A 22545-nucleotide genomic window follows, 5' to 3' on the forward strand; every position below is an offset into this window, starting at 1 on the left:
TATCTCGGTGATCGGCCCAAAAATCCTGATCGTGTAAAGCCTACTGTACACACTTGACTTATTTTGTAGTATGGAATGTTAGAAAGCCCTGTGATTGGCTGGCGACCAGTTCAGGGCGTACCCCGCCTCTCGCCCAAAGATAGCTGGGATTGGCTCCAGCGCGCCCGTGACTCTAGTGAGGATAAGCAGTACAGATAATGGATGGATGAAGGTTAGAAAAGGCCTGATCAAGTGATATTACTCAGAGAACAACAATCAACAGTAGGTAGGAGAAAAACTGACCCATTTATTATTAACCAATGGTTTACATAAAGTAACTTTAAAAATAGGAATGTACGACAATTGAATAAAAAAAACAATTATTATATTAGAAAATCCTGAAAATAACAAAAAACAATAAAATATATATCTAAATTGCAACATAACCACTGCTTAACTTAAACATAAGCATATTCTACAATTGAATAGATTAAATAAAAAATTAATCAGAAAACCATGAAAAATAACCTCAATATAAAATAAATACAAATTATACTTTTAAAGTACCAAACAACAATTTAAGCTCAATTCAGTATATGGTGGGAACAGAATTTGCTTCTACACATGTGCGGCAATGCATCTGTGGTATAGTATTATTCACTGTTCCTGTTGTGCACCTCTTGACCTCTGAATGGCAGTGTGGTGCACGCAATGAGATACACATTTGCAGTAACACATTAGGTAGAAGAAGTAATGATCGAATATTGTTATAACTTATTTTTTACAGTTAGAAGAATATATGCCTGAGGGTATTGTTACAACCCCAATTCCAATGAAGTTGGGACGTTGTGTTAAAAATAAATAAAAACAGAATACAAATTTGCAAATCATGTTCGACCTATATTTAATTGAATACACTACAAAGACAAGATATTTAATGTTCAAACTGATAAACTTTATTGTTTTCAAGAAATAATCATTAACTTAGAATTTTATGGCTGCAACACGTTCCAAAAAAGCTGGGACAGGGTCATGTTTACCACTGTGTTACATCACCTTTTCTTTTAACAACATTCAATAAACATTTAGGAACTGAGGACACTAATTGTTGAAGCTTTGTAGGTGGAATTCTTTCCCATTCTTGCTTGATGTACAGCTTCAGCTGTTCAACAGTCCGGGGTATCCGTTGTCGTATTTTACGCTTCATAATGCGCCACACGTTTTCAATCGGAGACAGGTCTGGACTGCAGGCAGGCCAGTCTAGTACCCGCACTCTTTTACTACGGAGCCACGCTGTTGTAACACGTGCAGAATGTGGTTTGGCATTGTCTTGCTGAAATAAGCAGGGGCGTCCATAAAAAAGACGTTGCTTGGATGGCAGCATATGTTTCTCCAAAACCTGTATGTAGTTTTCAGCATTAATGGTGCCTTCACAGATGTGTAAGTTACCCATGCCATTGGCACTAACACAGCCCCATACCATCACAGATGCTGGCTTTTGGACTTTGCGTCCATAACATTCTGGATGATTTTTTTCCTCTTTGGCCCGGAGGACACGACGTCCACAATTTCCAAAAACAATTTGAAATGTGGACTCGTCAGACCACAGAACACTTTTCCACTTTGCGTCAGTCCATCTTAGGTAAGCTCGGGCCCAGAGAGGCCGGCTGCGTTTCTGGGTGTTGTTGATAAATGGGTTTTGCTTTGCAGAGTAGAGTTTCAAGTTGCACTTATGGATGTAACGCCGAACTGTATTTACTGACATTGGTTTTCTGAAGTGTTCCTGAACCCATGTGGTGATATCCTTTATACATTGATGTCGGTTTTTGATGCATTTCCACCTGAGGGTTCGAAGGTCACGGGCATTCAATGTTGGTTTTCGGCCTTGCCGCTTACGTGCAGTGCTTTCTCCAGATTCTCTGGACCTTTTGATGATATTAAGGACCGTAGATGATGATACCCCTAAATTCCTTGCAATTGTACGTTGAGGAACATTGTCCTTAAACTGTGCGACTGCTTTCTCATGCACTTGTTCACAAAGAGGTGAACCTCAGCCCATCTTTGCTTGTGAATGACTGAGCAATTCAGGGATGCTCCTTTTCTACCCAATCATGGCACCCACCTGTTCCCAATTAGCCTGTTCACCTGTGGGACGTTCCAAACAGGTGTTGGATAAGCATCCATCAACTTTCTCAGTCTTTTTTGCCACCTGTCCCATCTTTTTTGGGAACGTGTTGCAGCCATAAAATTCTAAATTAAGGATTATTTCCTAAAAGCAATAAAGTTTATCAGTTTGAACATTACATATCTTGTCTTTGTCGTGTATTCAATTAAATATAGGTTGAACATGATTTGCTAATCATTGTATTCTGTTTTTATTTATGTTTAACACTATCCCAACTTAATTGGAATTGGGGTTATATATTGCCTTTTTGTTTGTGTTCATCCAGCGTTTGTGTACCAATATTCATTATTGTGAGAGCTGTAAGTGCCGCGTGTTCGATGCCAATTTCCATGACCTATTCAATGGTGTTTTCATTCATTTTGTGTTAGCTTTGAGCTAGCCATTTTTGTGAACAAAAACAAAGACAGACAAAGTCTGTGATGTATTTGAACATTCACTAGCTGCAATTCTTTTGTTATGCATATAGTTTTACAGTGAGTGGAGTGTCAATAAACGACTTTAAGCAAGCAACATTCATTCTTACACCTTGCTACTATGTTAGTAATTTAGCAATCTGTTGTTGTGATCGCATGCCATCCGGGCACTGCACTGCTTGTTAAGAGTGGTCAAATTTGAGATTTTAGATCCAGTCCGATCCGATACACTATTTTGTGCTGACATCGGAGCGATATGCGATCTCAAAGATCAGATCGGGACACCCCTAGTAGTAACAGAAAAAAAAAGCCCTGTTTTTTCCAGTAGTGTGTGCTACTTGAGGATGACATACAACAAGAACAAAAAAGGACTTCTTAAATCCGTACTTGATGATGAAATGCATATTTAAGAATGTTTACTGTTGTTATTACTGCTGCTGAGTCACTCTTTACAACTTGAAGCAGAAACAAGCAGAAACATGACTGAATTAATCTCTCTGTAAAGTACATAGTTTTTCATAAAAGATTGTTTTTATGTTTTTCATAAAAGTTTTTGGATTACTCACCTCAAAATGTGTAGTTAAAAGACAAAGCCAAGGGCAATCAGAGTTTACAGGACTCTTGAAAGGTATCGCAGGTGAAATCATTAGAACACTATACAGTGGTTTCATTCTTCCAAGGTCCAGTCCGTATGTTCCCTGTTGTGTCTGACACAAACAGACTATCTTCCTGCAGGCTACGGTTTCGGCCAAAAGTCACTCGTCGGTTAATTGTAGCATGTTGTCGAGGCAAAGTATTTCTTGGAAATAATTTTGGCTCCATCTCTGCACATCGTGTCTCCTTGTCCTTTTCTGGTATCTCTGACATGTAGCTGGATGTATCTAGCGCTTGCGGATACAGAAGGTTGCAGGCATCTGGCTTTTCAGGGCAGCTTGTGGTGGAGAAATGGTCTGCTGAACTGTACAAGTTCCACTGGCAGGTATTTACCCTATGGGAAGGCAGAATGAGGCTGTGACTAAAAGTGAGCGAGTTGTGTATGTTGTGGCAAGACGGCTGGACATGACAGGACGCTCGCTGCTGATCCAAGTGAGGGCTCGAGCAGGAGATTTGCAGGTCTGGGTGTGGGCTGTTGGACACTGGTGAGCTCTCAAGGTAGTGTGCAGCGTGAGGGACTTCGAGTTGGGAGCTATTCACACTCCCATCCGTACTGTTTGATGCCACGTGAGAGCGGTAGTCACGGAGACATGGGCGTGGGTGATTGAAAGAGCATGACTTGGTTCTGTCAAAACGGCAACTGGGTAGTGGCAATGAAGGACGAGGAAGTTCATCAGATAGGGCCAGAGGACGTGGTGAGGGCGCTGACTCACTCAAAGGGGAGACAGGTGTAGTTACAGTTTCCGCCACACAGCAAGAAGTGACGTGACTGGGAGAGAGATTTTGAGAAGGGGATGCATTTTTATAGGTCAAGCTTTGCACAACTTGCGGTGAGAGCAGCAGCTTCTTGCCCGAGCATATGGAGTTGAGGTGGCACTGAGGCTGATGAAGCTCCTGCCTCTGGCTTGGTCTCTTCCCATCTCCATCATCAGTTTTGGATTTGGCTGTGCAACAAGCCCACCAGTGGTGCCAAACATCATCACGCTTGGCACAATGCTGGATGAGAAGAAAGAGTCCAAGAGTAACACAGAATGCACCATAGAGACAGCTGAATATCATATCCAGAAAACGGCCAAGAGATACTGCCAATGCTCCCAATGCCCATGTTGACAGAAACAGAAAGAGGGTGAAAACTGTGGTCCAAAGCTGTGATTTAAATGACTGCTCATTGGAAAGCTCGGATACACCAGTAATAAACGCTGCGCAATCCCCAGCAGATCCAGAAGCCCCCCCAATGTCAGGCCGGTCTGTGGATGATAACTGCTGCTGCTCCTCACTCAGAACTCGGAGCTCGTACTTCCTCTCAGGATGTCGTTTAAGATGGATATAAGTGCACAAGAAGTACACAAACGTAACTAAGACCAAAAGACTCACAGGGGCATAGAATCCTCCCAGGCTTGGTTCCCATGCCATCCAGCAACTGGAAAAGACAACCAGGTACAAAAATATTGAGTGCTTTGTCATTGAATTAAGATAGAACTCCCTTGAAATCAGTACTTACTAAGGTGCATCATCCCTGCTCCCATAGTTTTCCATTCCAAAGGCTGCAGTAATTCCAACAATTATGAGAGGAATACCATTGCTTACGATATAAAATCTACAAAAAAAAGGTACAAACATTAGAAATGCAGGAAACTCATTTCATGCCCTTCTATTTATGTTGTGAATTTATGTCAATAACTGTGCCACTCTCTGAGCCCTTAATTGACCAGCGGGGACGAAGTTTTCTGAATCTGAAACACCAAAATATTTATACGCTTCTTACATTGAAACAATTATTCCGATCCCTGATCCTATTGCCCAGTTTTTAGGAAAGGTTATCTTTTTGAGCATTCAAAAGGATCCAACCTTTAATTCTAGCATAATCTACTCTCAGTGCATTCTATGCAAATCTAATTTCACTTTGGATGGATATGCCTGTATTGCAAAATGCTATGTATATTATATGAAAAGGTAAAAATCTAAAAACACACGTTAATGTTTTAAATTTTTTTTACGTGTTGTGGTTTTCAGCTTGTCCCATAGCGAGTCACTTGCATGATTTGTTTGGCACAGTTTTTAGGTTGGATGCCCATCCTGACACAACCCACCCATTTAGCTGAGCTTCATAAATATGTCCATCCATCCATCCATTTTCTGTACCGCTTATCCTCACTAGGGTCGCGGGTATGGTGGAGCCTATTCCAGCTATCTTCAGGCGAGAGGCGGGGGTACACCCTGAACTGGTTGCCAGCCAGTCGCAGGGCACATATAAACAAACAACCATTTGCGCTCACATTCCCACCGATGGGCAATTTGGAGTCTTCAATCAACCTACCACGCATGTTTTGGGGAGAAAACCCCAAGAAAATCCACGCAGGCAGAGGGAGAACATGCAAACTCCACACAGGAGAGGCCGGGATTTGAACCCCGGTCCACAGAACTGAGAGGCAGTCGTTCACCGTACCACCCTAAATATGTACATCTGTTAGTATCATTATAGTTAGGGATGTAACAATATTCGATACTGCGAAATTAAAAGTGCCCTGATATCGTCGTGTTCTTGTCTCCGTATAAAATAATGAGCCGTTGTGTTTAAACTTTAGTTTTGAGCCAGCTACGTATATTCAGCAAAGCCGCTTAGCCAGGCTGCTACACCTAGGTTACAGCGCTCCACTTCCACATTACGAGTATAAACGCACCCGTCGCAATCGATTGGGCGAGAGGCAGCTTGTTCGCGCTGGCCTCCGTTCCAGCAAACGCTGACCGACGGGCCGGGATCGGCTGCTAGTGGACCTCCGCTTCGTGAAGCCCCACGAGCCGGCCCTCAATGGGGCGCCGCCGCCCCTCCCCCTTGAAAAGATGATCCGCTGAATTATTTAAGTACATTGTAACAGTAGCACTCGTTAGAGGTGTACTAGTGAGTGTTTATCTCAAGTTAAAAGTTACAAAGTCGTGGGTGAAAGAACATCACACGGAGAGAGAATAACGATTCCGACTCCCTTTTACAACATATCCCTCTGCCATTCCATTATAGGAGTCCCAAAAATGAAATGATGAAATAGGTCCACTCCATACAAATACAGATCTTAATGCAAAAATAAAATCTGACATACTCTTCAAATGAAATCTCCACATTTCAAATGAAAACATATTACACAGGCTCCACAAAAAAATAAATCATCCTACAATATCACAAAGCGGAAGAAAGTAAGGATTCCCATTAGAGATCGGCCGATTATCGGCACCGATATTTGGAATTTTTACATATATCGGCATCGGTATTTTTTTTAAAATCCTTCGTGCCGCTATCAAGAAATGAATTTAAAAGTGGGTTATTTCGGTTCAGATGCAGCCACGCCTCTCTCTCCTGCTATTTCTGTCTCCACCATTGTTCCACCCACGGCGCCATCTGATTGGTTAACCAGCCACAACAAGAGTAAGGGGAAGGCCCATCTGCAGCGAAATAGTGATGGGCACGGCAGTTCTTTTGAGTGTACTTAATCATTCGAATCAGTTTATTAAAAAGATTTGTTCACCGAATCGTTCAGTTCTTTTTCACAAATTAATTTAAGTGCTTCTTCATTCATTTAATGATCCATCCATGAGGTTCACGCTCACTCAACACATTCACCGAAGGACTATGCGTTGTTGTTGCCATGTATTGTAAACTAGGAAAGGTGGGGAGATTATTTATAAAAAAAAACAAAAACAAAAAAAACTTCGGCTAAATGATCACCTACCTATCTCTCTCCCAGACTTCCCTCTCCCCAGCCACTTGATCCAGCTCTTCCGGGGGGGATCCCGAGGCGTTCCCAGGTTGTCCTGGGTTATCCCCGGAGTCTCCTCCCGGTGGGACGTGCCCGGAACACCTCACCAGTGAGGCGTCTAGGATGCATCGGAATCAGATGCCCCAGGCACCTCATCTGGCTCCTCTCAATGTGGAGGAGCAGCAGCTCTACTCTGAGGTCCTCCCGGATGACCGAGCTTCTCACCCTATCTCTAAGGGAGAGCCCGGACACCCTGCGGAGGAAACTCATTTCGGCCGCTTGTATCCGGGATCCTGTTCTTTCAGTCATGACCCACAGCTCGTGACCATAGGTGAGGATAGGAACGTAGATCGACCAGTTGAGAGCTTCGCCTTTCGGCGTAGCTCCTTCTTTACCACAACGGACCAATGCTAAGTCCGCATCACTGCAGACGCTGCACTGATCTGCCTGTTGATCTCTCGTTCCATTCTTCCCTCACTTGTGAACAAGACCCCAAGATACTTGAACTCCTCCACTTGGGGCAGGATCTCATCCCCGACCTGGAGAGGGCCACTCTTTTCCGACTGAGGACCATGGTCTCAGATTTGGAGGTGCTGATTCTCATCCCAGCCACTTCACACTTGGCTGCGAACCGCTCCAGTGAGAGGTGCAGATCACGGCTTGCCAACAGAACCACCTCATCTGCAAAAAGCAGAGATGCAATACATAGGCCACCAAACCGGACCCCCGCTACGCCTCGGCTGCGCCTAGAAATTCTGTCCATAATAGTTATGAACAGAATCGGTGACAAAGGGCAGCCTTGGCGGAGTCCAACCCTCACCGGAAACTTCTTAGCGGACCACAAACGAAGAAGTTCCACGTACGAATCAATCGTGTCTCACGGATCGCGAACGATAAGTTCCACGAACGAATCACTCAGTTCACTTAAGTCCCTCCCATGAACGAATCACTCTTCAGTCCCTGCTATTGGACGGTAAAATATAAAATTTAATAATGAAATCAACTTTAGGCTACTCAAATGCTGTAATAAATTAAGCATGCTGAGATGAGCATATGTCAGCATGTGGCCCACCTTTAACACTTCCTTTTTTTTTTTTTCAAACCCTTGTTCCAGATGAATGGACCTAAGTCTAAAAGCGCAGTCTGGCAGTATTTCAATCAGCCAACAACACCAGGGAAGGCTGTGTGCAAAACATGCAATGATGAAGTCAGCATGGGAGCAACAACAGCAAGATATTTGTATTTTGTTTGGTTAAATAAACTTAAGGCATTTAAACGAAGTCAAGTGTTTGTATTATTTTGTATTATTAGTTTTTACGCCAATTTTTACACTTTTACTGCAAATGAATATCGGCTCCAAATATCGGTTATCGGCCTTCGTAACTACTAATAATCGGCATCGGTCCTGAAAAACCCATATCGGTCGATCTCTAATTCCCATGCCTTCAATAGTGTTCCTGTGTTTATGGATGTTTTTTGGTTTTTTTGGTGCACTGTAATGTGATTTGAAGATGTCTTTTTCGCAAAAACCTGTGGAAAACAGACACACACAGAGAAACTACGACAGCGTGTTGAGAAGGACTTGGCCAGCAAGAAAAAACAGAGGTTTTGCGGTTCTCCTTTCGCTGCTTTACCCCACCTGTACCATGAACCTTCCTGCAATACCATAAGCTTTCCCATATTACAATATTTATCATACCGTGAGATGAATACCGTGATCAAACTGAACCGTGAGATATCGATATAGTTACATCCCAAATTATAATCTCTTATTTTGAAGTTAAAATTTACCCCCAAAAATATTTTGCCCAATAGTTGTAAAGTATCATTACAATGTCTTATTTATAGGTTAAAATTTACACAAAATGGACAACATCTTAAGTTTACCTGAGAATGGTTGTTTTGCTTTCAGCCAGGACAGGACTGTTTGAGCCAGGGGCTTTAAGTGGGTCTTTGGACACATTGTTACAGATGTTTCTGGCGGTAAATGTCAGCCAAAACATGGTAGACAAAGAAGCATACTGGAGGATAATGCCAACCTAACAGAGATAAAGAAGTGAACAGAGCAATAACATTCTCTTTAAATTATAGTCAGTTTAGCTTTAGAACATATTTTATAACCAAAAAAAAAAAAAAGGTAATGAACACATATATATATATATATATATACAAATCAAGGAATTGCAATTGCATTAATAGTAATAATAATGCTTAAAAGAATAAATCAATTTAAAAAATATTAAAATGTTTACTGGCGGCACGGTGACTGACTGGTTAGAGCGTCTGCCTCACAGTTCTGAGGACCGGGGTTCAATCCCCGGCCCCGCCTGTGTGGAGTTTGCATGTTCTCTCCGTGCTTGTGGGTTTTCTCCGGGCACTCCGGTTTCCTCCGCACATCCCAAAAACATGCATGGTAGGTGAATTGACAACTCCAAATTGCCCGTAGGTGTGACTGTGAGTGCGAATGGTTGTTCGTTTGTATGTGCCTTGCGATTGGCTGGCAACCAGTTCAGGGTGTACCCCGCCTCCTGCCCAATGATAGCTGGGATAGGGTCCAGCACGCCCGCGACCCTGCTGAGAAGAAGCGGCTCAGAAAATGGATGGATGGATTAAAATGTTTACTTAGCGGTGACATCCAACAATGCTGTATCTTGTGGATTGACGTTGTACACACTATGTTTATTATATATTAATATACATGTACATGCATATTGTAAAATACTGGCTGTCGGGTTGTGTGTGTGTGTGTGTTATGATTTTGATTAACCTTTATTTTATGTTGTATTCTAGTCATTATCTGTATGTGTTGAAAGGACTCTCTTGAAAAAGAGATCGTGCATCTCAAATGGCTACCCTTGAAATAAATAAATACGGCTACATGAACAAATTCACAATAATTACTACGATATCTATGACTCACACATGCCCACACGCCGGCCGTATCCAGTATTATGCCACAACTGTTACGACAGTGCCGTAAAATGTCATGGTGTTGGTCGGTGCATGTTGCCCTGCTTTTGTGATGAATAAACTCCTTGTTAGCACACAGTTGTTGTCCGCACATTATTGGACATAATAATTAGGCGATGAAGCTTCACTTTGTGTCGCTGCCGCTCGTATGAATGTCGAACGTATGAGACTAGCGGCGTTGGCTTCATTAGCTTCTGCTATCGTCTTGACGCTATCCCGAATTCGTGCTCGTTTATCCATCGTTTTCTCCTTGCGCCAGCACAACATCCTGTCTTGGACGGTGCCAACAAGACCAGGCTAATAAACCAGTAGTGGCTCAAACTTTTTGGATGAGAATCCTTGCTGCTCAGACTCTACCGGGTATATGATAACTGCATATGATAACTTCATTAATGTGGACCTTGTGAAATGCCCGTCTTCCTACATTACACAAACCCAAAGATATTCTGACAATAGACGGTCAGTTGATTGAACGAGAAACACTTTTATGACTGAACTCATAACAATACTGTTGAGTTGGACTGAGCTGACTCTTCCCCCCCCAATTGGTTTAAATAAAGAACCTCCAAATTACTCCACTGCCCGGCACCCGCCATCTGAAATTAGTTTCATTATTTAATGATTGCATCTCAAGTGTACCATATTTAATGGTCTATGTGTTTGTTGTAGTTTCGATTTATTGTTTTGTTTGGACAGATGTGGGTGTGTACAGTATATGTCACTGACTGGTATATTTCAATGACATCAGACTCCCATTTACCATTTACCAGGTGTGTGTGTATTTATATATCCATCCATCCATTTTCCATACCGCTTATCCTCACTAAGGTCCCGGGCGTGCTGGAGCCTATCCCAGCTATTTTGGGGCGAGAGGTGAGGTACACCCTGAACTGGTCGCCAGCCAATCGCAGGGCACATACAAACAACCGTTCGCACTTACGGGCAATTTAGAGTTGTCAATTAACCTACCATGCATGTTTTTGGGATGTGGGAGGAAACCGGAGTACCCGGAGAAAACGCAAACTCCACAGAGGCCAAGCCGGATTTGAACCCGGGTCTTCAGAACTGTGAGGCAGATGTGCTAACCAGTCGTGCACTGTGCCGCCATATATATATATATATATATATATATATATATATATATATATATACACAGTGGGGATGGAAAGTATTCAGACCCCCTTAAATTTGTCACTTTGCTATATTTTGCTAAAATCATTTAAATTCATTTTGTCCCTCAATGTGCACACAGCACCCCGTATTGACAGAAAGAAAAAAAAAAAAACGGAATTGTTGAAAATTGTGCAGATTTATTAAAAAAGAAAAACTGAAATATCACACAGCCATAAGTATTCAGACCCCTTGCTCAGTATTTAGTAGAAGCACCCTTTTGAGCTAATACAGCCATGAGTCTTTTTGGGAATGATGCAAGTTTAGTCTAGTCTAGGACGGGTTCTCAGTGACTCTCATTTGCTCTGACATGCACTGTGAGCTGTAAGGTCGTAGATAGGTGCTGTGTCTACATTGAGGAAAAAAAATGAAAAATGATTTTAGCAAATAGCTGCAATATAGCAAAGAGTGAAAAATGTAAGGGAGTCTGAGTACTTTCCGTACCCACTGTGTGTGGCGGAAACCACAATGTTCTGTCGATTTTGAGTTCGTCTGATGAATTGCCAAGGAGATCTAAGCAGGTGTGCCACAAATTGAAAACTATTTTCTGGGGCCCCCGTCAGTCATGAGCCTTTAGACTGCATCACCCATTTTCATGTTTTCTCATTATAGACATTTGCACTGCAACATTTGTTGCCAATGTTGCGATCTGAGGTACAGTTACAAATAGACAACATTTGCTATTAAACACTGCTGATCTCTGTTTATGATACAATGAGAAAGTAGGGAAAACCAACTTACAATTCGACACAAAAAAGGAACGTTGATCTGATTAATGCCTCCAGCAAAAACACCAAATGTCAGTCCAGTGTGAAACAAAAAGTTGAGGAGTGTGTGCCATCCATTTCTGCTGATGCGGATCACACTGGAAGAAAAAAAAAAAGTAGTGGAAATTGAATAATCATGATTAATAATAATTGTAATGAATGACTTGATGAATGAATCACCTGTAATGGACTATATATGTCATGATGGAGACCAGCAGACACAGCAGCATGACAGCCGTGCAGGCATACACCACTGGATGCAGGTAATCCCCAGGATATGGTGGGAAGGACAGCACTCTCTTCAGATCCTGTAGTTAGATGTAATTAAATATCTGAGCATTACATATACAAACAGGTCAGACACACGTCCCACACACTGCATGTATCTTTCAATCCATTTTCTATACTGCTTAACCTGTTCAGGGTAATGGAGAGCTGGAACGTATCCCATCTGACTTTGAGCGAAAGGCAGATTACAACCGTGGACTGGTCGCCAGTAGGTGACATCAAGTGGAGAAAAAAAAACTTGATTCATTCAGAGACCCTGTTCACGAATCGAAGCAATTCTTTCCCATCACAGTGACTGTAAAATAGAATGAATCTGTTACACCCCAGGAACAAGTTGCCTTTGCGTGCAGCCGGCACAGATGCTCTGGTGGCAGGGAGGGGCAGCTGGTGGGGTCAGAACCACAACACTTCCCTGGGGTTCTAATAGCACAATATTTTTGGGAGCCATACCAAGGGTTAATTCAGAGCAAAAAAACAAAAAGATACACATCCAGCTCAAACGACATTCACACTGTGTGGGAGTAAGCACAACTGAGCAATCATCGTGGATGTTGTTACTGTTATGCGAACTGAAGCATATTTGTCTAAACATTTTGTTCCTAAACTGTTTTGGTAACGGGGGCTTTCGTGAACTGAAGTTCCACAGTACATCTTATTAAATTTTGCCAAGAACTAACACTTATATTGCAGTCCCCTGTCAAGGTTTTAACGTTCAACACTTGCAAAATCATCATACAGTGCCGTAAAAAAAGTAAAAGTATTTTTAAAAAAAACAAGTATTTGCCCCCTTCTCAAATTCTTTTTTGACTACGCCATCTAATGTGTGTGGAGCATGGCGTCAAAGTTTGATGATCATGTCAAGGATTGGCCATGAAAAAGTGGGTGTGAGAGCCTGCTAATTGCTACTTACAGCTTCAATTGAAGAGTTCAAATGCAAAAGCCATCAAACGCCTTTTTTTTTTTTTTTTTTTTTTTTTTAAATACAGCCACACTAACTAGCAGACTTCCTATAAGGTGTCGTTCAATGGTGCATTTCCTAACCTTGCAAAACCAATCAATTGCTATGTAAAACTGGTCAAAAATAAAGGTTTAACTGCGGAAACCACCAAGTGTGAACCGAACTTTCCTGCAGCTACCGTTATCTCATTTAAGCCAATCACGAGCCCATATTTACGCCATCTCAAACGTCACATACTTCCTCAAACAGACCAGCGCCTCTTGTTTCTCATTAACTCGCTGCTGTTTTAGCTATAAGTGCTTGAAATTGAGTGTAAAATATGATAATTGCGTGAATTGCTCATCTGAGTAGTGATGCCTCGGCCTGTAATGGTCCCGTCGCAAAGCTCCCGTCGTCACTTCAAACAGCAGGGTTAGTGTTTTGTGTTCCTCTCTCTCTCATCGATGAACAACTTCACACAAGACTAGACTGTGCAACAAGAAGGAATACAATGTTGGACCTCTTGTAAGCCAAATGTCAATGTGAGGTGAGAGTTAGATTTTTTTTCTTCCCCAAATTAGCCTCGTAATTGCTTTAAGGTCCCATTCCATCAAAATCAATATATTTCCACTATTTTATGCATAACATAGGTCAAAATGAGTGTGACCTGGTTCAAGTTTGACATCTATGCACTTTGTCAATTAAATGCAAGATTCCTTGAGCAGTCAACTTATCGTGGTGGAAGTGTTTGTGTGTTCCAATGATCCTCGGAACTAAGTTGTCTGGGGCTTTATGCCCCTGGTGGGGTCACCCATGGCAAACAGGTCCGAGGTGAGGGAACAGACAAAGCACAGCTCCAAAAACCCCTATGAAGTCTAAAAATGCAGGAAAATGTTTTCCCTTGCCCGGACGCGGGTCACCAGGCGCCCTTCCCCCTCTGGAGCCAGGCCTGGAGGTGGGGCTCGGAGACGAGCTCGTGGTGGCCGGGCCCGCACCCATGGGGCCCGGCCGGGCACAGCCCGAAAAGGTAATGTGGGTCCCCCTTCCCATGGGCTCACCACCTGTGGGAGGGGCCGTAGGGGTCATGTGCAATGTGAGCTGGGCAGTGGCCGAAGGCAGAGAGCTTGGCGATCTGATCCCCGGCTACAGAATCAGGCTCTAGGGATGTGGAATGTCAACTCTTTGGCAGGGAAGGAGCCCGAGCTGATGTGTGAGGTCGAGAAGTTCCGACTACATATTGTTGGGCTTGCCTCCACACACTGCTTGGGCTCTGGTACCAGTCCTCTTAAAAGGGGGTGGACTCTCTTCCACTCTGGAGTTGCCCACGGTGAGAGGCCTGACCAATGGGGTTCACCCCGGTGGACGAGAGGGTAGCCTCCCTCCACCTTCGGGTGAGAGGACGGGTCCTGACTGTTGTTTGTCCCGATACACCAAACAGCAGTTCAGAGTACCCACGCTTTTTGGAGTCCTTGGAGGGGGGGTGCTGGAGAGCGCTCCCGCTGGGGACTCCATCATTCTGCTGGGGGACTTCAATGCTCATGTGGGCAATGACAGTGAGACCTGGAAGGGCATGATTGGGAGGAACGGCCCCCCGATCAGAACCCGAGTGGTATTCTGTTATTGGACTTCTGTGCTCATCACGGATTGTCCATAACGAACACCATGCTCAAGCATAAGGGTGTCCAGACATGCACTTGGCACCAGGACACCCAAGGTCGCAATTCGATGATCGACTTTGTGGTCGTGTCATTGGACTGGTGGCCGTGTGTCTTTGACACTCGGGTGAAGAGAGGGGCGGAGCTGGCAACTGGTCACCACCCGGTGGCAGGCCAAAACGTATTGGGTCAACTTCCACGGCAGAACTTCACCCACGTCCTGGGGGAGACGGGGGACATTGAGTCCGAGTGGACCTCCATAGCTGAGGCGGCTGAGCTGTGGCCATAAGATGGTCAGTGCCTGTCGTGGCGGCACTCTTCGAACCCGTTGGGGGACACCAGCGGTGAGGGATGCCGTCAAGCTGAAGGAGGAGTCCTATCGGGCCTTTTTGGCCTGTGGGAATCCCGAGGCAGCTGATGGGTTCTGGCTGGCCAAGCGGAATGCAGCTTTGGTGGTCGCTGAGGCAAAAACTTGGGTGTGGAAGGAGTTCGGCGAGGCCATGGAGAACGACTTGCGGATGGCTTCGAGGATGGCTTCTGGTCCACCAGCCGGTCTCTCAGGAGGAGGAAGCAGTGCACCATCAACACTGTGTATAGTGGGGATGGGGGACTGCGGTACTCAACTCGGTGGGAAGAATACTTTGAAGACCTCCTCAATTCTACCGACACATCTGGGGTTTCTGAGGCAGGCTCTCCGATCTCTGGGGTTGAGGTCATCGAGGTGGTTAAAAAGCTCCTCGGTGGCAAGGCCTCAGGGGTGGATGAGATTTGCCTAGAATTCCTAAAGGCTCTGGATGTTGTCGGGCTTTCCTGGTTAACAGGCTCTGCAACATCGCGCGGATGTCGGGGACAGTGCCTCTGGATTGGCAGACTGGGGTGGTGGTTCCCCTTCTTAAAAAAGGGGACCGGAGGGTGTATTCCAACTACAGAGGGATCACACTCTTCAGCCCCCCTGGTAAGGTCTATTCACGGGTGCTGGACAGGAGGGCCCATCGGGAAGTCGAATCTCAGATTCAGGAGGAGCAGTGTGGTTTTCCTCCTGGCCGTGGAACAGTGGACAAGCGCTACACCCTCGGCAAGGTCCTCGAGGGTGCACGGGAGTTTTCCCAACCAGTCTACATGCGTTTTGTAGACCTGGTCGAGAGGACACCACCTACACTCAGGGGCCCAAAGCTTTACGCCATTCCCATCAAACAGCCTCCATCCATCCATCTACTTATCAGTTGCAGCAGCAGCTTAAGCCTGGAAGCCCAGACTTCCATCTCCCCAGCCACTTCACCCATCTCTTCAAGGGGATCCCAAGGCTTTCTCAGGCCAACTGGGAGACAGCAGCCTTGGGGGTGTCCCATCCTCAGTGGAAATGAATTAGTCTTACTGCTTTGCAAGCTCTGACACCAGTCATACAAGAGCCGAACAGCCCGTATCAGGGGGCTGGTACCACTTACTCCCAAAGTACCCACCACAGAACTCCCCGAGGGAACATGGTTGAAAGCCTTCTCCAAGTCCACAAAACACGCGTAGACTGGTTGGGTGAACTCCCATGCACTCTCGTGCTGGTCCACTGTCCCACGGCCGGGATGAAAACCACACTGCTCCTCCTGGATCTGAGATTTTACTTCCTGACGGACCCTCCTCTCTAGAACCCCTGAATAGAACTTACCAGGGAGGCCAAACAGCCCGACCTGCCCCAATGAGGAGACCACCGCCAATCCCCCCACCTCCCTCCACTCGCCAATGGGGCCTACCATGGGAGCCAGCACCCACCCCTGCGGAAGGGCAACAGCAGACAACCGACAAGCCAGTGGCCCACACCAGCCGGACAAGAGGACGGCCACCTGAGAAGGGGGCTGCAATGGGCCCAGGAGTCATGCCATGAGCCTTGTCACTACCCACCGCCCCTATTACTATGATCACTAGGTCCCCTGGCAATCATCCCTGTGTTTGTGAGGCTCTCAGTGTTGCAGATCTTCGGTTCAGTTAGCATTGCTTGCTATTTGACTATAATGTGGCAAAAATAACTCACATAAGGACAAATACTTTGGTCAAAGAAACCTCACTGAGCAAATTCAACTCACACATTTGGTATGTTACCTAGTTGCTTAGTAATGCAGTGAACATGACCAGCATTGGTTAACACACAAGCCACAATGAGTGTTTCATGAAATAAATTCACAAATACCAACCTAGCCCGACGTAGACAATATCTAATGCACACACTCATAACAATATGGAACTAGTTGGGCTAACACTATGGAACAAATGCAAGTAAAGAGCAACGTTATGCTTGATTTTCTACAACCTGTAGTTAAAAAGAGCACCGCAATGAATTCTGGGAACCATTAGCAAGCACCATGATGCTTTGCGCTGCCCACAATGCCGAGACAGTCACGATGAGGCACAATTCCTAATGGCTTAGCCAGAAACTAGCCCATCTTTCGCACGTCCACATGGGTTAACTTTCATGTCACTGAAGCAGAGCACACCTGCCTTTTAAAGGCATGTGCTTATGTAGAATGTGTGCATGATGACCCCCAAATACGTAAGTACACCTCTCTAAATGATCACATATCGACATTGAACTGCATATGTGGAACTTATTGTGAGCAGTAAATAATGAGTCGATACTTCATGAATTTCATCCATTGCAGGGGGTTTTGGTACGTAACCAGATTACAGTATCTGTTCATCCTGCATAACACTGTGTTGAAAACTTGCAACAGCACACCCAAAAACTGCTCTGTAAGAGGAGCACCAATTGCCACAGTGCACTGAAATGATCAAGAAGCAAGGAAATGCAGAGTCGAAAGGAGCTTTGCCATTAGGTGACATCACCAAGTCATGCCTTAGGCAAAAACAAAAGAAACTATTTTGTTCGTTTGGCAGAGACAATCCTCTGTACGCCCGGTCAGGAGATCAGTTTCCACATTTGCATGTATGCGTAATCAAGTTTGCACCTATTTTGGCATGCGGAAACTTTTATTAAATCAGCCCCATTGTCTTTTTCCTCTCACTGGAACCGACTTCTGCATGTGCCTAATTCAAGCTGAAGATGTACGTGACAAGAGAAATTGCAAGCTATCTATATTTACAACATGGTCAACTACATTTACTCAAGTAACATTTTCCATAAACTGTACTTATCAGAGTACTTTAAATGCACCGTGCTTTTTACTTTTACTTGAGTAGCTATGTGAAGAAGGATCGATACTTTTACTCCGTTACAATGATGGACATGCTGTTCGCTACTTTTATTTATTCATTCTTGCCTGTGCGCGTCTATTTTTAGACACCATCTTCGATTTCCGCATAGGGCGGCCGTCGCGCCAATCAAACGGGATCACTGTCGTTTGACTAGATAGCTGGGATAGGCTCCAACAGCCCGCGACCCTAGTGAGGATAAGCGGTAAAAGAAAATGGATGGATGGATGATCATGAAAATGAAGTTACTCTTGAGTACTTTTTTTCATTGAGTACTTTCTAACTCAAGTAAATATTTGGATGACTAATTTTTACTTTTACTTGAATCATCTTATTCTAAGATAACAGTACTCTTACTTGAGTACAATATTTGGCTACTCTACCCACCTCTGTCAACTCGTTTCCTCATGTATTTTAGAGACACTGTCCGTGTCTTCCTCCTCTCGGCTCTCTCTGGGACATCATGTGCCCTCATAACACTTCACTGAGCAAGCCATCTATTAGGCAAAGCATGACTGATTCAATCCTTTGCAGAGCCCATAAAAAAGATACTAAACAAGACACACCGCTGCACGTTGTGTCACAATTACACTATTTTGCAGTGAGGCTTCTTTTGTTATTGCATGTGGACCTTAACACTGGTTTACAATTGTAAGAAAGATGCATAAGATACACATGCAAAGAAACTAACTCTAATTCTGCATTTATGTGGTTAAAGGCAATTACATATTATTCAAAAGATATTATTGTGTGAATGCAGAGTGACACACATCGATTATGTATATGCAGCGACAAAACTATTCATCAAAATTGCTGTGAAACAAGCATGATTGGGCTTTTTCTGCATGATGAGTGAAGGTGAGCTAATGCCAATGTTATTCTACATTTATTACCGTAGGTGTCAAAACCGAAGCCGCCTTTCCGAACACTACTGTTATGTTGTGGGTCAAATTGACCCATTTTAAACTTTTGAAAAATATATATTTCAAATGCAAAAAGAAATAGGTCAACCTTGTTCGTTTCTTCATTTCATTATGTACATTTTTTATTGTATGTTTTATTTATTTCCATCCATCCATTTTCTGAGCCGCTTCCCCTCACTTGGGTCGCGGGCGTGCAGGAGCCCATCTCAGCTATCATCGGACAGGAAAAGCTGGGGCACACCCTGAACTGGTTGCCAGCCAATCACAGGGCACCTACAAACAAACAACCATTCGCACTCACATTCACACCTACGGGCAATTTAGAGTTGTCAAATAACCTACCATGCATGTTTTTGTGGGAGGAAACAGGAGTACCCGGAGTACATGCAAACTCCACATAGGCGGGGCCAGGGATTGAACCCCGGTCCTCAGAACTGTGTGGCAGACGCTCTAACCAGTCGGTCACCGTGCCGCCGTTTTATTCATTTATTTACATGAAATATATAGGCGGCACGGTGGAGGACTGCTTAGAGCGTGGGTTTTCTCCGGGCACTCCGGTTTCCTCCCACATCCCAAAAACATGCACGGTAGGTTAATTGACAACTCTAAATTGCCTGTAGGTGTGAATGTGAGTGCAAATGGTTGTTTGTTTCTATGTGCTCTGCGATTGGCTGGCGACCAGTTCAAGGTGTACCCCGCCTCTCCGCCCGAAGACAGCTGGGATAGGCTCCAGCAGCACGCGACCCTAGTGAGGATGAGCGGTAAAAGAAAATGGATGGATGAAATATATATGACCTGGTGGTGGCACCACGGAATAAAAGATGCATTGGTCACATTAACGGGTGAACACTTTTAGCATGCACGTCCGCAAATATTTTGGGGGGCAGGTGCTCAACGCAAAGAAAGGGCACCCATTGCCAAAATTATTCATAGGATTAAGAAAAAAAACAGTAGTATATATTTAACTTATGTATTTACAGTATTTCGGTTAACACAATCATATAAGTCAACAATAAAACTATTAATAATGAAGGTGACTATTAACAAACATCTGGTTTTTGCGATATATAAAAACAGACCAAGATAAATCATTTTATCACTTTTTTTCAAAATTAGTTAACCTATAACCTGTACAACTCAATTATATATATATATATATATATATATATATATATATAAAAGCGATGGGGAAAATTAAAAACTGAGATAACATGCTTGCAAAAGTGCACACACCCTCTTATAAATGGGGATGTGCCTGCTTTCAGAATTAAGTAATCAAACACATTCAATGGGGATCAGCACACACCTGCCACTATTTAAAGTGCCCCTGATTAAACTCAAATAATTTCAGATGGGAGCATATGTATAATTCTCACAAAGACTCAAATAAATGCCGCTCAAATATCAAAACAGTTTTGGTGTAATTGATGACAGAGAGGGCAATTTTTATTTTTTATTTTTTTTAAATAGTACTGTATAAAGAAAAAAAGGGATGCAGCAAAAAGGGTCATTTTTTTTCCAACCAGGACAAAAGAACAAGTGCTTGAGCACCATTTGGGGGGTCTATGTGTGCACGTGCCAAATTTTTAGTGTTAAAAAAAGAAAAATACAACCAAGAGTTAATATACTGTAAATTCTGATCTAATTAGCCGACACCAGTATCACGGAAGACCTTAATTTTAATCTCCTCAGCAGCATTGAAAAGGACTCCTTTTTGTAAAAACAATACGTCAGCACTGAACCCTCGCCGTTGTGTTCGTTTCTAACCAACAAAATGTTCACGGATCGATGTGACCCGCTCTGTTAAATCTTCAGAAATATAATAGAACAATACAAATTCTGTTGAAGCATTTGTTTAAAATACAGGTTATCAAACAGTTTAATTTGAATTGATCATTTATAATTTATAACAGGACGGTGCAGCTCGTTTTCTACCTGGATGTGTGTATTTTGTATCGCATGAACAAGGCACATCCACTAACATTTAATAGAAAGTACTTTACAATGACAATTTAAATGGAAATCCTCCGTAGCTAGGAATATTTCTTTCATGATGTTGTCTCCGTAGCTGCCGTTGACAAACAAGCCGAAACATAAGGACTCATCATTTTGTGTTTCACCCACAGCAGTGACTTTTCTCGATGTTCTGGAGTTAAATCCAAGTCAAGAAAGACGCTCATGTCGTCGGGAAAGCGGGAAGCACTTACCATTTGCCGATCGGGAGCCACACTTGTGAAACTGTTGTCTGCGCCGCCTGCGACTTTGGGGTCCCCCAGCACAAAAGACCGAGCCTTTTAAAAAAAAAAAATAAAAAAAAAAACAAGATGATTCCCAATCTGTAAAATCTATATACGCTGTTTTTGCATTGAGTTGAGTGAGGGCGTTTGAATCACAGCGGTGGTCATCCTCCGACAGGGCGAAGTGCGCCTCCATCCGCACGGCCTCAACTGGCGAACGCTGCGACTCCTATCGAGTGACGTCACACAATGGGCCGAACCTGGACCTAGGACCAGGTGGCGGGGTCAGCTCCACTTTGGGGAGCGGCGGACCGTGGACTGTCTATCACGGCTCTCTTACTGTGCTTATGCTCAATTGGTTCTCCAGACTTTGAACAGTGTATATATAGTAAGATCACATGCAAACATGCAAACTCCACACAGGCCAGTGTGGAGTTACCAGTAGTATTTATGTTAAGAAGAAAAAGTACTTTTACTCCGTTACAATAACTACACGCTACTTTCATTTATCAGTAATTGAGTGCGCGATCTTACGCATCTGGCGCCTTTGCTCCAATCCACTGCGATTACCACAGTGAAGTTTGACCAAGTCCACCAATCAAACGACACAAGAATGTTCGCCCACAAAGTCTTCTATTGGGCTTCGCGGGCCAACCAAAGTGAGTCTTGGCAGTCCATACTACGAAAAACAAGTTTTAACATGCAGCGTAGTTATGTTATGTAAACCTAGTTTGTTTCAGCCCACTTCTAACTTGAGAAAACACCTTGCGGTGAGTTGCAGATGCTTTTGATGTTGTTTTGGCTGTGCATATGGCAACACCCTCGATCAATAAGTCTGGTCAGCAAACAGCTTCTTCATTCAGTCATTTTAGCGGATAAAGCAAAATATGTTTTTAAATGGTGGCAGGTGCGTGTGTGGACGCCCATTGAACAGGAGTTCGAACGTGATCTTTTACTTCTGAACACAGCCTTGTGCCAGTTATAAGACGGCATGAATCCTTGTGCAACCAGATTTATTTTATTTAAACTTTATTTAACCAGGTAAAAGACCTAGCCAAGATGGCAGCAAGTTGAACGTAAAGTGCAAGTCAATCGCATTCAAGTTTATTTGAATTGTTTATTTTCACCTATCCTCTCAAAAAGATACAAAAATAAATCAGTTGAGTTGTAAAAATTCTAGGTCACATTAATGGTGGAAAGTTTTTAAATTATCTTGGTCAAAATTCTTTTACAACACAAAAACCTGGCATTGGAACAGGGGTGTGTATACTTTTTATATCCACTGCACTCTTGTTCCTGTGTTTGTAATCTGCCTTGTGAGCCTACAGTACTGTGCTGTTTAACAAGTAGAAAGTAAGTATAAGAAAGTAAGTATAAGACCATTTCTTGGAGCTGAATTTGCCTTAACTTATTATTTTAC

At 43.6% G+C, this 22545-nt stretch overlaps 1 protein-coding gene across 6 annotated transcripts; it reads right to left on the reverse strand.

Moving 5' to 3' along the window:
* Nucleotides 1–266: 266 nt before the first annotated feature.
* Nucleotides 267–21480, reverse strand: adgra1a (adhesion G protein-coupled receptor A1a). Of its 6 annotated transcripts, none has more exons than XM_061756663.1 (7): nucleotides 12303–12465; nucleotides 12068–12195; nucleotides 11862–11985; nucleotides 8868–9019; nucleotides 4733–4828; nucleotides 4606–4651; nucleotides 267–4227 (listed from the first exon to the last, which is right to left on the reverse strand). In XM_061756663.1, the coding sequence occupies exons 1-7, from the start codon at nucleotides 12420–12422 to the stop codon at nucleotides 3232–3234; spliced, it is 1662 nt and encodes a 553-aa protein (XP_061612647.1). In that variant the 5' UTR covers nucleotides 12423–12465; the 3' UTR covers nucleotides 267–3231. The 6 variants fall into 6 exon arrangements, with proteins under 6 accessions (XP_061612647.1, XP_061612645.1, XP_061612646.1 ...); XM_061756665.1 differs by having other exon boundaries at nucleotides 3351–3565; XM_061756661.1 differs by lacking the exon at nucleotides 12303–12465 and adding an exon at nucleotides 21096–21480 and having other exon boundaries at nucleotides 267–4651.
* Between the last annotated feature and the right edge of the window lie 1065 nt (nucleotides 21481–22545).

Source organism: Phyllopteryx taeniolatus, chromosome 19, assembly GCF_024500385.1.
Source record: "Phyllopteryx taeniolatus isolate TA_2022b chromosome 19, UOR_Ptae_1.2, whole genome shotgun sequence".
Taxonomy (NCBI): Eukaryota; Metazoa; Chordata; class Actinopteri; order Syngnathiformes; family Syngnathidae; genus Phyllopteryx; species Phyllopteryx taeniolatus.

Bases quoted from the DNA above. Each gene is read 5' to 3' on its own strand.
- adgra1a (XM_061756660.1), bottom strand. From the start codon at position 12,422: ATGAATCAAGTTTTTTTTTCTCCACTTGATGTCACCTACTGGCGACCA. The intron at 12,196-12,302 runs GTTAAGCAGTAT...ATCTAACTACAG, and splicing joins CTCTCCATTACCCTGAACAG to GATCTGAAGAGAGTGCTGTC. The intron at 9,020-11,861 runs GTAAGTTGGTTT...TATCTCTGTTAG, and splicing joins TTCCTTTTTTGTGTCGAATT to GTTGGCATTATCCTCCAGTA.